Source organism: Nansenia antarctica, assembly GCF_963989245.1.
Source record: "Nansenia antarctica genome assembly, chromosome: 11".
NCBI lineage: Eukaryota > Metazoa > Chordata > Actinopteri > Argentiniformes > Microstomatidae > Nansenia > Nansenia antarctica.
The window spans coordinates 1,125,127-1,139,645 of NC_137681.1; the positions used below are offsets into that span (position 1 = coordinate 1,125,127).

At 49.5% G+C, this 14,519-nt stretch overlaps 1 protein-coding gene across 1 annotated transcript in view; it reads right to left on the reverse strand.

The window, feature by feature from the left end:
- Nucleotides 1-1,903: 1,903 nt before the first annotated feature.
- Nucleotides 1,904-14,519, reverse strand: part of LOC308167452 (ankyrin-3-like) — a gene marked incomplete at its 5' end in the record, with an annotated part of 128,951 nt that continues 116,335 nt past the window's right edge. The window contains 9 exon segments of the mRNA XM_080541870.1: nt 1,904-3,332; nt 4,083-4,167; nt 4,742-4,984; nt 5,142-5,225; nt 6,090-6,173; nt 6,977-7,247; nt 8,497-9,292; nt 12,469-12,612; nt 14,370-14,501. Coding sequence (XP_080397996.1) covers nt 4,102-4,167; nt 4,742-4,984; nt 5,142-5,225; nt 6,090-6,173; nt 6,977-7,247; nt 8,497-9,292; nt 12,469-12,612; nt 14,370-14,501 — 1,820 coding nt within the window. The 3' untranslated portion in view covers nt 1,904-3,332; nt 4,083-4,101.

The window sequence follows — 14,519 nt, forward strand, 5'->3', positions numbered from 1 at the left end:
ACAAGTTGAGGGCCGGGCTGGTTCAATGTTTATTAAAACTCGCAATTATTGCACATATTGAACCAATACCAATAACACAGCCTATATTTCACTTAACATTAAACATTAAATTAAATTAAGTAAACATAAATAAAAATACATTGAAAACGTTTTCTATTTTTATTTTTTTAACAGGTAAACAGCAAAATGTTATTTTCATTCAAAGCTCAACGGCAAGATAAATGCACAAATGAAACAGCATGCATTAAAAACAAATCAGTGTGCTGCTCTGATCCTCACCAATGACTGTCTTTTATAATAAAATTAGAAAAGTTAGTGCAAACTTGCAAAAGTGCAAAACAGTTGCATTAATTTCTTAGGCAACATTTCCCTGGGTCCATTCAACTGGAGAAACTAATTATAATTCCCTTCAAAGAAATATCAAGTCCAAATCCTTTCTGCTCACTTGTCTGAGGCTGAGCCCGATACTTGGTGTCTCATCTTGAGTACAAGTTCATTAATGTTTGGGGTCAGGCTTTGAGCTGAGGAAATCCTCAGGGTTGAGTTCAGGTGTTCATCAGTAAGATGTCAAGATTTTCTCCGAACGGAGCCATGGAAAACCCTAACCCTAACCCTAAATGAGTAATGAATTGGGACGCCACTACGGCTACACGTGAACGCGCAAAATGGAGATTAGGGGTGAAAACGGAGCCAGAGTGGTGAATTGGGATTCACCCTTTGAGTTTGGCCAAATTAATTTAAATGGAACAGTCTATCATTTCACCAGCCAGACCCCACTGTTTAGTTTGGTAAAGGAGTATGTGGCTGGGTTAGGGTTAGGGTTATGTAAGCTGTCAGGAGTAAGTGGCTGGGTTAGGGTTAGGGTTATGTAAGCTGGTAAGGAGTAAGTGGCTGGGTCAGGGTTAGGGTTATGTAAGCTGGTAAAGGAGTAAGTGGCTGGGTTAGGGTTAGGGTTATGTTTGGTAAAGGAGTAAGTGGCTGGGTCAGTGTTAGGGTTATGTAAGCTGGTAAAGGAGTAAGTGGCTGGGTCAGGGTTAGGGTTATGTAAGCTGGTAAGGAGTAAGTGGCTGGGTTAGGGTTAGGGTTAGGGTTATGTAAGCTCGTAATGTGTAAGCCATTATTCAAGACTTGCAGAAAGAAGACAGGCTGGGCCTTACTGAGGATAGGATGCCCAGGAGGTCCAGAAGAGGGCGCCATCGCTCCATGCAACTGAAGCGAGGGAACACTTTGGGCCCTGGACAATCCGGTCCTGTAGCGAGGCTCGCGCTGCCAGTCAGAGACGTCATTGTTGGATTCATTCCCTCAATAAAACAAAGAGTCAGACAATTCAGGCACACTTTGTGACGGGGCCGGAGGAACAGTTAAACTACCACTGTTCACTTTGTGACGGGGCTGGAGGAACAGTTAAACCACCACTGTTCACTTTGTGACCGGGCTGGAGGAACAGTTAAACCACCACTGTTCACTTTGTGACCGGGCCGGAGGAACAGTTAAACTACTGTTAAACTACCACTGTTCACTTTGTGACCGGGCCGGAGGAACAGTTAAACTACTGTTAAACCACCACTGTTCACTTTGTGACCGGGCCGGAGGAACAGTTAAACTACTGTTAAACCACCACTGTTCACTTTGTGACCGGGCTGGAGGAACAGTTAAACTACTGTTAAACCACCACTGTTCGGACCCCAGGAAGACTAGCTAATGTCATGGCATTAGCTAATGGGGATCCTAATAAACAAACAAACGAACAAACTAGTTTAAACAAGCCTATAGCTAATTATGTGGAAGATGTTGCAGTCTTCTATACATTATGATAAGTGACAAACACAGATCCACTCATGATCAGTTTTTAAACACACTTTATTTTATGCTTAAATAATTGGATCATCCAGTGTATGTTGGTTGTTCATACGTATGTAACCAGATCTATATCATCAATGAATGCTTTCAGGTGATCTCATGTGAAGATTCAACATAAGGAAATATTATTTCACCAAAACCCCAAATAAAAATGCCCTTTAAAACCACAGCAGCCTTAAAACCTAACATTACACTGCTAGAATGATTACAAATTATTGGCATTACAGAAAGACTTCTACATCTCATAGCCAATACACGTGATAGTTGAAAAGTGACAATGGGTTCACTCCTTCCACGTTGTCCATTCGGGTGTTTGCTCTCTCATGTTTCCAAGCTTATAATCGTAGAGGCGTAATTCCACTGCACCTGGCACAGTGTGTCTTCATAACAGCATTACAATGAAGCATCTCTATTCTGTCACTCAAGTGATCATGTATATTTCTTTCAAAACAAAAACAGTAATAGTGACAAGTGGAAGAAGGGTTATGAGTGTACACAGATAGAAGTACCCCCCCCCCCGTGTGTGTGTGTATCCATAATACAGTGTTTTGCAAATAAAAATAAAAAAACTATAAAGAAGGTGGATCACATGCGTCAAAATGTAAATGTTAGTACTCTGAAGAAATAGTTTCACATAACAGATTTTCTGAGCAGTCGCAGTAGGTTTTACAGAAATTATTATTGTCCTTGGTTGAAATCGAGCGAGTGTTTTTTTCATTTACAAACATTTCCTGCTAATAATAATAATAATTAAACATGAATAATGTGAAGTTACACCCAGGCGGTTTCCTAAAACAGTGGAATCAATAATTGGCATTTTTCATTTTTAAACACACTTTAGCAAAGCCGTCCTACCAGTGCATAAACGTAATCTGTGAGCTACTTTACTTTAGAATTTGTACAGTGTCATTTATATACAACAAAATCACCGATTTCTCATTTTAAAAAAAAACAGAACCACGTTTGACATCCCGAGGGTGCTTTGGGTCCAGGAGGAAAACTAAAGATAAGGCGAGTGGAGAAGGTGACTCACAAAGTGTTCCTCTGCTTCTGTCAAACTAATTTCCTTTTTTTTTAGGCCATCTTTGGTCACAGAGAGGCCTGGGGCGGGGGGGGGGGGGGGCTGCTGTTGTAGACTCTCCTCTCATTGGACAACGATGAGGAAGTAGCGCTCCTGTGTTCTCCTGGCTCCGTGGCAGGTCAGGGGGCAGGTGGAGTGTCCCCCCCCAGGTTGTTGACAGAAGAGTGACTTTGTCATGCTCATGCGAAATCAAAGAAAGTTTTGTCTTGCTGAAAACCATGCGTTAATGTGAAAGCTGCGGACGACAGGCCTTCTGATAGGCTGATCCCCTGCAGACGGGCCTTCTCATAGGCTGATCTCCTGCAGACATGCCTTCTTCTTATTGGCTGATCTCCTGCGTCTTCCAGTCATCTCCCTCCCAGGATATTTAATTTACGAAAAGTCAACGAACCTGAAACGAACAGTTAAAAATTAGGTCAGCGTTTGTAATAATATATAATACTTAGATACACTACTGTGTACACTTTGTTTTGTTAATGGCTCTCTACATAACCAACTGCTATAATCAACCAGCTATGATAACATGACCTACGAATACAACGCTAATCTGCAACGCTAATCTGTCATCTGTTTTTCCAGACTGTGGCGACGGTGAGCTTGCTGTGTTTCACAGGGCCTGCAAAAGTGTCCTGAAAGCAGAATGCCATTGTGGTACTGTGGGGAACATGGCGCGTTCTGGCCTGCAGAGGGAGCTAGACTGCCATTGTGGGACATTTAGACTCCATTGTAACGACACTGAGCCACTTGCTCGGGAAAACAGGATTTCAGACAGGCTTGTGAGTTGTTAGGTTATACCCTTAGCTACAACACTGAGGCCTTGTCCACACGGAGACGGATTTGGGTGTATCTGCTAACATTTTTTTATCGCATGGACGTTTCGTCCACACAGAACCGCGTTCTGGGAGCTTGAATACTATTCAGTAATATTGTTGTTCTTCGTGTGATTGTTCGTCGCACGAGTTTTGCGCATGCTCCATTCTTCTTCTCTGTGTTTGGTGTAATTTGTGGCAGCGTTACATCATTTTCAGTGGTTTCGTTTGAGACGACTTCGTGTTTACTGAAAAAACTTTTTTGAAGGAAAAAAAAAAAAAAAAGGGTTCTGTCTCCGTGAGGACGTGGCCTGAGGCTGGGCGGAACATACCGGGCTGAGAACACGACTGTTACGACTGATCCTTCTTCTTCCCCTGCTTCCCTTCCTTTACCTTGCCCTTGGTACCGTCTCCTGGCTGTAACACACAGACAGAGGAGTTACACACACACACACACACACACACACACACGAAAGGCAACGGGGAAGTTTGTCGTCCAAAGAGACATGCTGAAAAAAGAAAGTGTAAGTATTTATTTCCCCCCCCCTCCCTCGCCCCCAAGCAGGTTATTTCTACTCTAGGTTCACTGTCCAGCCAGCCAGCACACACACTGTGAGACTTCAACCACACACACTGTGAGACTTCAACCACACACGAACCGTGAGGGTTCAACCACACACACGAACCGTGAGGGTTCAACCACACACAGGGACCATGAGGGTTCAACCACACACAGGGACCGTGAGGGTTCAACCACACACTGATCGTGAGAGTTCAACCACACACTGACCGTGAGAGTTCAACCACACACACGAACCGTGAGAGTTCAACCACACACAGGGACCGTGAGGGTTCAACCACACACGGACCGTGAGAGTTCAAAGTTCAACCACAGCAAAAACTCTGAGCAATCCAGACGAGAGCTCTGTTTGACGGCATGCCACTGCATCACTCCACACTGCAAACCAAACCAGCTAGTCTACTAGTCTACCTGAGGCCCAACCTCTGCCTTCTCTCTCTGGGCTGCGGGGGGCTTGGAGGAGGAGGAGAGCTCTTCCATCCCCGGCTCATCCAACCTAGTCTTTTTGGAGCGTTTGTTTCTTTTCCTGCCCTTCCCTCCTCCTCCTCCTCCTTCTCCTCCTGCTCCTCCTCCTCCTTCTCCTCCTCCTCCTCCTGATGCTCCTTTCCTCTCCTCTGATGACGCTGCCACACGACGCACTACTTTCCTGATGACCTGTGGAAGGGTTTGGGTGGGTGGGTGGAGGTGTGGTGTGGTGGGTCGGGGGGGGGGGGGGGGGGGTAGGGGGGGTAAAGAGTCATGTTAGGAGGCGCTAGGGGGAGGAGCAGATGAGACATGAAGGGGGAGTGTGAGGAGGACACAGGGTTGTTACTTTTCTGGTGACCACGCTGCCGTCCTCGTCTGTGAACTGCTCCTCGGTGACAGACTCCCCAGGAATGTTTCTGGCCTGCTCCCCCTGCGGACGCACCAGGGTTAGTTAGCTTAGCTTAGCGTCATCACGCTCAGGAGAGATATCTGGTCGATCTCTGCAAAGGAAAACAGCTCTCAAACCGGTGAGATGAAAAGCAAGCACTTCACACGAGAACAACCGTGCCTTTTTTACCTACTAAAAGAGCCGCCTCGGGGGTCACTCTTTACAATGCTCAAGCTGCTATTTACACACAACGACCGCTAGTTGGCCGCTTGTAAATTAGCCTGCTTCCTACACAGAAAAACGGATTCAAAGGACAGATCAAAACTAGCATTCCTCAAACTCAGAGCTGCTGGGTGAAAAACGCCATTCATCATCACTGATCACCAAACACACAAACCTCTATCAGAGCTGCTGTTGAGCAAACCACTCTAGAAACACGCTACAGCCAGTGACGTAGCCTAGCTAACGCAAGCAGACAGGCAGCGGGGTTCCCAGTAAACAAGGAGCCCAAAAGACGTCCTCAGGGAAGCCGGAAGGTGGGTTCAGATGATGTCTTTCTAGGATGTCCAGATGTCTTATGGACTACAGAATCATCCTAAAGAGTCATCTGGACGTCCTAGAAAGACGTCATCTGGACGTCCTAGAAAGACGTCATCTGAACCCACATTCCGGCTTCCCTGAGGACGTCTTTTGGACTCTTTGTTTACTGGGCTAAGAAGAGCGAGCGGTGGTGGGAGCCTATCACTTCATGCCCAGGTGTCTCTCATGCTCACACACACACACACACTCACACACACACACACACTGACTGGCAACACACACACACACACTGACTGGCAGCACACGTCACACACTGCGACTGCACAGCAACAGCAGCTCAGGCCCGTGCTGCGGGTGACCAGGTACCTTCAAGATCACCCGTCTGCGGTACACCTTTGTGGTGACTGTGGTCTCCTCATCAGAGCTGGACCTGTGGTCTCTCTGACCCTCCTAGTCACATCATCATCATCATCACCATCATCATCATCATCATTATCACCATCATCATCATCATTATCACCATCATCATCATCATCACCATCATCATCATTATCACCATCATCATCACCATCATCATCATCATCTTCATCACCATCACCATCATCATCACCATCATCATCATCATCATCATTATCACCATCATCATCATCACCATCATCATCATCATCATCATCACCATCATCATCACCATCATCATCATCATCACCATCATCATCATCACCATCATCATCATTATCATCATCATCAAATGAGCTCAGATTTCGGCAAAATCACACAGAAAGGTGTGGACTGAGCTGTATTGTTGTGTCGCTGTATCGACCTTGTGGTTCATATCAACCTTTATTATCATTATTATTGTCGTGGAATCTTAACGTCAAGATTCTTAACTTTATTTTCACTCGGTGCCCAGTAAACAAAGAGTCCAAAAGACGTCCTCAGGGAAGCCGGAATGAGGGTTCAGATGACGTCTTTCTAGGACGTCCAGATGACGACTTCAAGACGTCTTATGGACTACAGAATCGTCTTCTGTAGTCCATAAGACGTCCTAGAAAGACGTCATCTGAACCCACATTCTGGCTTCCCTGAGGACGTCTTTTGGACTCTTTGTTTACTGGGTATATATGGTGTGTGTGAGCCTGGTGGGTGAGTGAGCGGTGTGTGTGGTGTAATGTATGGTGTGTATGGTGTGTATGGTGGGTGTTATACGTATATGGTGTGTGTGAGCCTGGTGATGTGGTGCAGCGGTGCTTCACCTGGACGTTGTGCTGGGACTCGGCCTCTTCCCCGGTGCTGCTTGGTCCCGCTGTGCTGCCGTCCGCCGGGGCCGCCTGGGTCTCCCCCCGCCCCCCCTCCACGGAGCCCTGCAGGGCCTTCTGCTCCTCGGGACCCCCCTGACCCCCTCCTTCCTGGGTCTGGGTCTGGCCCTTCACCTGAGCCTCCGGAGGGGACTGCTCTCCGTTCTGTTTCCCTGCGTGTTGCCCCTCCTTGTCAGGTGAGGCGACAGAGTCACTGGAGAACTCGGGGCTGTGAGAGGGTAGATGGTAAATGGTCAATGGTAAACGGACTGCACTTACATAGCGCCTTATTCCAAAGCGCGGAATAAGTGATATTGACATGATGACATCGTCACTTTGGTCACTGGGGGGCTTACGGTCAACAGGGAGACGTGAGTACTATATAAGTACTATACGTATAAGTAAATGGTAAATGGACTGCACTTATATAGCGGCTTTATCCAAAGCGCTTTACAACGGCCTCTCATTCACCCATTCACACACACATTCACACACCAATGGCGGCAAGCTACCATGCAAGGCGCCGGCCGGCCCGCTCACTGGGAGCAATTTGGGGTTCAGTGGGGCAATCAGAAGATAGTTCAGGGCTAGTTCAATCCAATTACAAGATCCCTTATTGCTTATTATTATTATTATTTTTTTTAAATTATTTTTTATTGCCATGCAATCAACTTGTCAGTCAATTGTTGGAATTTGGTATTTTACGCTATAGGCAAGGAGTCAGAGACATAGACGGCAACCCTGGAGCAACTAGGGGTTCAGTGCCTTGCTCAAAGACACCTCGACATGTGGCTAGCCGGGGGGGTTCGAACCACAGAATTTGCGATCATTAGACGCCGGCTCTACCTCCTGAGCCACTGCTGCCCCACAAACATGTGTTTCTTGACCTTGAAGGCAGCTCAAGGACAGACTGCCAACCTCGCTTTGGTTCTGTTCATCAAGCTGCTGACTCGGAATGCTTACTTCAGCATTTTCAAACCAAAAACGAAATCAATGTCCTACCAATTAGCTTGTTCTAAATTCCCCCGCCTAAACCTCACGGTCATTCACGGATCATGGGTCTCTCTCTGACTTTGTTTGAAGTTTACTTTGTTGAAAGGACAAACAAAACAAATGGTAAATAGACTGCACTTATATAGCTATGCCTTTATCCGAAGCTCTTTACAACGGCCTCTCATTCAGCCATTCACACACACATTCACACACCAATGGCGTCAGAAAATCAGTGTCTTGCCCAAGGACACCTCGACAGGTGGACAGGAGTAGCCGGGGATCGAACCGCCGACCTTGCGATCATTAGACGCCCCTCTCTACCTCCTGAGCCACAGCCGCCCCAAACAGGTAATGGACGGTAACATTAGCTGGTTAACCCCACCCCCAACCACTCCCCCTCTAGATTGACAGCTGTCAGCTGTTAATATCTATCAGCGTGGCGTTGTCGGCGACTGTGACGAGACCCGGAGGAGGCGGAGTCTCACCTGGTCCCCTGTCCGTCCAGTCCTTCGGCGCTCAGCTCTCGACCCGGGGTGGGCGGCTGCTCCACGTGCACGCTCGACGTCTCGCCGTGCCAGCCTGCAATCAAAGACATGTCTTTTTCGGCCTGTTCCACTTGGGACAGGATGGCGTTCACCCTCTCCTCCGTCATCTCCTCCTCCTCGTCCTCTGAGCCTCCTCCCTCCATCGCAATGTCCTCCAAGAGAGACCGCAGCTTCTCTTGGGTCATTTCCTCCTCTTCCTCCTCTTCCTCCACAAGACCAGACACACCGCCGCCACCGCCCTCTCTCTCCTCCCCGGCCGCCCGGGGGCCGCCGTCTGGGGCCGAGGCTGGGGCAGGGGCAGGGGCGGGGATAGGGGACGGGGCATCCACTTGGTCTGTACCCCTGGTACCCCTCTCCACATCGCCCTCTCTGGAGGAGGGTTCCTTCACCGCCTCCGCCGCCTCACCCTTGGCCTCAGAGGAGACCACCGACTCCCGGCTAGGCCCGGTGTCGTCCTCTTTGGAGGGGTCTCCCTGGCCCTGGGCAGGGACCCGGGGCTCCAGGCGAGTGTCCTCCTCTACGACGGTGGGGGGCTCTGCGTTGGAAGGGGCCGCCGCAGGGCTGCTGGTGCTGGTGGTCTGGGGCAGGGACAGGTCGCTGGGTCTGACGGGGCTTCTACTGGGGGTGTCTAGGCTAGGGCCGTCCTGGCCAAAGAAATCATCGCTACGCAGCGGGGTGGGGGGCTCATAGCTCAGCTCTGTGGGGGTCTGCAGCTCCAGCTCGATGTTGTGGTAACCTGGGTCAGATAACATAAAGTAGCGGGGCTGAGATGAAGTGACGATGGGCAACACAAACACACATGTGACAGGAAATGGAAGACTGAGCAAGAGGAAAGGTTGTAAGAATGAATCGGCAAAATGCACTAAAGGTCTTAAAGTGTCGTATACGTGACACAGTTTGATCGTTTGGTCCGCAGGTCGGCAACTTAATCGAAATGTTCAGACTTTTCTTTTGAAACACGGAACTACGTTTCAAGGTTGTTGAGAATCACACAAACACAACACAAACTCGCTAGTCGAGCCAAAATACTGCAGCGAAATGGATCGGGTGAGTAATCCCCCCAATGCTACCTAGTTAACTATAACACTACTTTAAATTGTAAGCAGGCTCACAAAACAAGCTGTGTTAGCTGACTAGCGATGTGTCGTTGATTTTCCACAACGCGGAAACTTATTCACATTTTTCTAAAGAAAAGTCTGCCGATCGTTACATCAGATCCCGACATGAGGACCAAAGCATTAGAACGTGTCACATATTTACTCTCATCTGCACATCTGCAGATAACCCAGATAGTAGGGACACAGCTAGCTTGTACTTTCAAACAGACAGCTATTTCCCAATAAGCTTGCAGCTGGTCAAATGGTTTATTTTGGTCATGCATTGCAGGTCCGCGATATGATTAATAATGAGTTCATTCGTGGCACATTTGTGATGTTTAATTATATCAACATGTGAGTGAAGGAGAAGAGAGGTGAACCACAGGGGGGTCAGATCCAGATCTCAGGGGTGGAAGCGACCAGGGTCATGTGACCAGGGTATACCAACACAGAGGACACGAGAGGGGGGTCAGGGCTACGAGGAGAGGGGGGCACACAGAGAGATAGATGGGTCAGGGCTACGAGGAGAGGGGGGTCAGGGCTACGAGGAGAGGGGGGTCAGGGCTACGAGGAGAGGGGGGCACACAGAGAGATAGATGGGTCAGGGCTAGGAGGAGAGGGGGGTCAGGGCTACGAGGAGAGGGGGGCACACAGAGAGATAGATGGGTCAGGGCTATGAGGAGAGGGGGGTCAGGGCTAGGAGGAGAGGGGGGTCAGGGCTACGAGGAGAGGGGGGCACACAGAGAGATAGATGGGTCAGGGCTATGAGGAGAGGGGGGTCAGGGCTAGGAGGAGAGGGGGGTCAGGGCTAGGAGGAGAGGGGGGTCAGGGCTACGAGGAGAGGGGGGTCAGGGCTAGGAGGAGAGGGGGGTCAGGGCTAGGAGGAGAGGGGGGTCAGGGCTACGAGGAGAGGGGGGTCAGGGCTACGAGGAGAGGGGGGTCAGGGCTACGAGGAGAGGGGGGTCAGGGCTAGGAGGAGAGGGGGGTCAGGGCTAGGAGGAGAGGGGGGTCAGGGCTAGGAGGAGAGGGGGGTCAGGGCTACGAGGAGAGGGGGGTCAGGGCTACGAGGAGAGGGGGGTCAGGGCTAGGAGGAGAGGGGGGTCAGAGCTAGGAGGAGAGGGGGGTCAGGGCTACGAGGAGAGGGTCAGGGCTAGGAGGAGAGGGGGGTCAGGGCTAGGAGGAGAGGGGGGTCAGGGCTACGAGGAGAGGGGGGTCAGGACTAGGAGGAGAGGGTCAGGGCTACGAGGAGAGGGGGGTCAGGGCTACGAGGAGAGGGGGGTCAGGGCTACGAGGAGAGGGGGGTCAGGACTACGAGGAGAGGGGGGTCAGGACTACGAGGAGAAGGGGGTCAGGACTACGAGGAGAGGGGGGTCAGGACTACGAGGAGAGGGGGGCACACAGAGAGAAGGATGGGTCAGGGCTAGGAGGAGAAGGGGGTCAGGGCTACGAGCAGAGGGGGGTCAGGGCTACGAGGAGAGGGGGGTCAGGGCTACGAGGAGAGGGTCAGGGCTACGAGGAGAGGGGGGTCAGGGCTAGGAGGAGAGGGGTGTCAGGGCTAGGAGGAGAGGGTCAGGGCTACGAGGAGAGGGGGGTCAGGGCTACGAGGAGAGGGGGGTCAGGGCTACGAGGAGAGGGGGGTCAGGACTAGGAGGAGAGGGTCAGGGCTAGGAGGAGAGGGGGGTCAGGGCTACGAGGAGAGGGGGGCACACAGACAGAAGGATGGGTCAGGGCGAGCAAGCAAATCAGAACGTATCAAGGACACTGAGGTGAGGTCCACAATAGATGAAGAAAGAAAAAAAACAACAAGTGTTAGAAAGACAAAGACAATACTTGAATGAGAAGATGAAATGGTTATGTTAATGGTATGTTAATGATGGAGTTATGGAGGAAGAGCTGAAGCACTCCTGCGGTCAGAGCTAGCGTTGTTAGCGGAAAGGAGGAAGATGCTGATGACAGGAGCAAAGCTGTCTCGCTTGGCTGCGTGGCGGGAGGGGGGCGGGGTTACTGCCGGTTAGCAGGGAGAGAGGCGGGTTGGCAGGTGGTCTGGTTTTGCAGAGGAAGCTAGAGAAAGCTATGTAGCGCTATGCTGGGAAGGCTCAGAGAAACCAGAGGTACCAGGCTAAGCTGGTAGCAGGCTAACACAACAAGCAGACGTTCATTTAAAGCCACAGCCATGCTAATGCTAACAGCACCAGAGAATGCTACATGAAGAACTTATAATGCCATAGTGCTCTAAGCAATCATGCCATTCTAGCAATAATAGTCATAATTATGTTTTAATCTATGTGACAATCACATCTTTGATGAATTGACATTATGTATGTGACAAATTAACAGTTAACAGTTAGATATGACTGTATTTGTCTAACAACATACATGTGAACATAACCACGAAATCAAATCTTCAACCGAACTGAGTTTAAAAAACGACATTGTCAAACTGTCAAAACATTTCACACCGGACAGGCTAGAGATTTGATTTGAGAGATAGAGGCTTCTAGAAGTTGCAGAAGCTCCATGCCTTTTTATAAACTCTACACATCAATACAATCACAATACAGTAGTCAAACTTCTAGTGCCCCTTGACTGGTTCTTCACATGGTAGGTTGGATAATGTATCGGTTTTGATACCAGGGGGGGTTCGTATTCAATTGAGATCTGTCATTATTATTATTATTATCACACTGACTGACTCTCTACAGTACGACTAACTAACTGCTCAACCTTGGCGGTTCTGGGTTTGTACAAAGGTCAAAGGTCTAGGAAAGAAGTCAGAGAGAGGGACAGAGGTCCGCTAGATGGGGCTACACTTTACCATCAGCCTGCTCCAGGAAAACTGCGTTATCATCTGCAAAACACCTTGTGCCTGAAATGTTACCATAGTCAAATATTGGCCCTTCCAGCAATGTCACAATATCCATCCGATTGATCTTTGTCAGCACTGTGGTTAAGGCATCCGCTGTATCGGGGAGAAGAAGAAAAGAAAAAGATTTGGGGGGAAAGATGAGGGAAGTACATTTGTTAATACACAATGCTATCGAAACAGTTTTTGAAATCATATTATGCCATTGAGCTTCTTCTGAATTGCAGTGTGCTAGAGACATTGTGAAATACAATGAAATGCTGCGCTATCGCTAGGCTATTTAGTGTTTTTAGCTCAATGTTTGACTTTGAATAGTTCAATTGAAACAATAGTTATTGACAATATTATGATTATCACTGTGTCATTATTACCACCATACCCCATCCAGAGCCCTTAGGTCAGCTGACCAGCTGCTGCTGGAGGTCCCTAGGACCAGACTCAGAACCAGAGGGGACAGAGCCTTCTCTAAGGTCCCTAGGACCAGGCTCAGAACCAGAGGGGACAGAGCCTTCTCTAAGGCCCCTAGGACCAGGCTCAGAACCAGAGGGGACAGAGCCTTCTCTAAGGTCCCTAGGACCAGGCTCAGAACCAGAGGGGACAGAGCCTTCTCTAAGGCCCCTAGGACCAGGCTCAGAACCAGAGGGGACAGAGCCTTCTCTAAGGCCCCTAGGACCAGACTCAGAACCAGAGGGGACAGAGCATTCTCTAAGGCCCCTAGGACCAGACTCAGAACCAGAGGGGACAGAGCCTTCTCTAAGGCCCCTAGGACCAGGCTCAGAACCAGAGGGGATAGAGCCTTCTCTAAGGTCCATAGGACCAGACTCAGAACCAGAGGGGACAGAGCCTTCTCTAAGGCCCCTAGGACCAGACTCAGAACCAGAGGGGACAGAGCCTTCTCTAAGGCCCCTAGGACCAGACTCAGAACCAGAGGGGACAGAGCCTTCTCTAAGGCCCCTAGGACCAGACTCAGAACCAGAGGGGACAGAGCCTTCTCTAAGGCCCCTAGGACCAGACTCAGAACCAGAGGGGACAGAGCCTTCTCTAAGGCCCCTAGGACCAGGCTCAGAACTAGAGGGGACAGAGCCTTCTCTAAGGCCCCTAGGACCAGACTCAGTACCAGAGGGGACAGAGCCTTCTCTAAGGCCCCTAGGACCAGACTCAGAACCAGAGGGGACAGAGCCTTCTCTAAGGCCCCTAGGACCAGACTCAGAACCAGAGGGGACAGAGCCTTCTCTAAGGCCCCTAGGACCAGACTCAGAACCAGAGGGGACAGAGCCTTCTCTAAGGCCGCCCCTAGGCTCTGGAACAGCCTCCCCCTCCACGTCAGATCTGCCCAGAGCGTCGAGGCTTTTAAAAAACTAGCTAAGACGACGTACCTCTTCTCCCTGGCCTTTGACCTGAGGTGAGCCTGCCTCCCGACACTGCACTTTTTGTACTTTTATTTCTGCACTTGTATTTTGTATTGCACCTTGTTTTTAGTGTATTTGTATCTGTTGTTTCTCTTTTACTAGTGTTTTCTGTTAAGCGCTTTGGGCGGCTGTTTTTGTCGTTGTAAAATGTGCTATATATAAATAAACATTACTTACTTGCTTACATTATTAGCTATAAACTAACAACCGCTATAGGTATGACAGACCAGTAGGCTACTGTCGCCACAGTCACACAGCCGCCTGTCAAACTGCTGAACTGAATGAACACAACAAGCACGCTCTCTCTCTCAGCTGAGGAGCAAACTGCCGTGAGGCGGCTGTGTGCCAGCCATGTGGCTGTTTGGGGCTTCTGTAAGAAAACATAAACCCATAAAACGCGTCATCTTCCTCTGTTCCCATCGAGGAGGAAATGGGCACACTTACTTGTGGCGTTTTTACCGTCCCGGCTAACCCATTTCTTTAAAAGCATGAAACTCTGAGCTGTCAGTGAGTTCGGGTTGTCCACCCGAATGTGATTGATCTCGTCCACGGAGAAATCCATTTCCCTGGCCAGCTCTGCAACACATTAAAAAT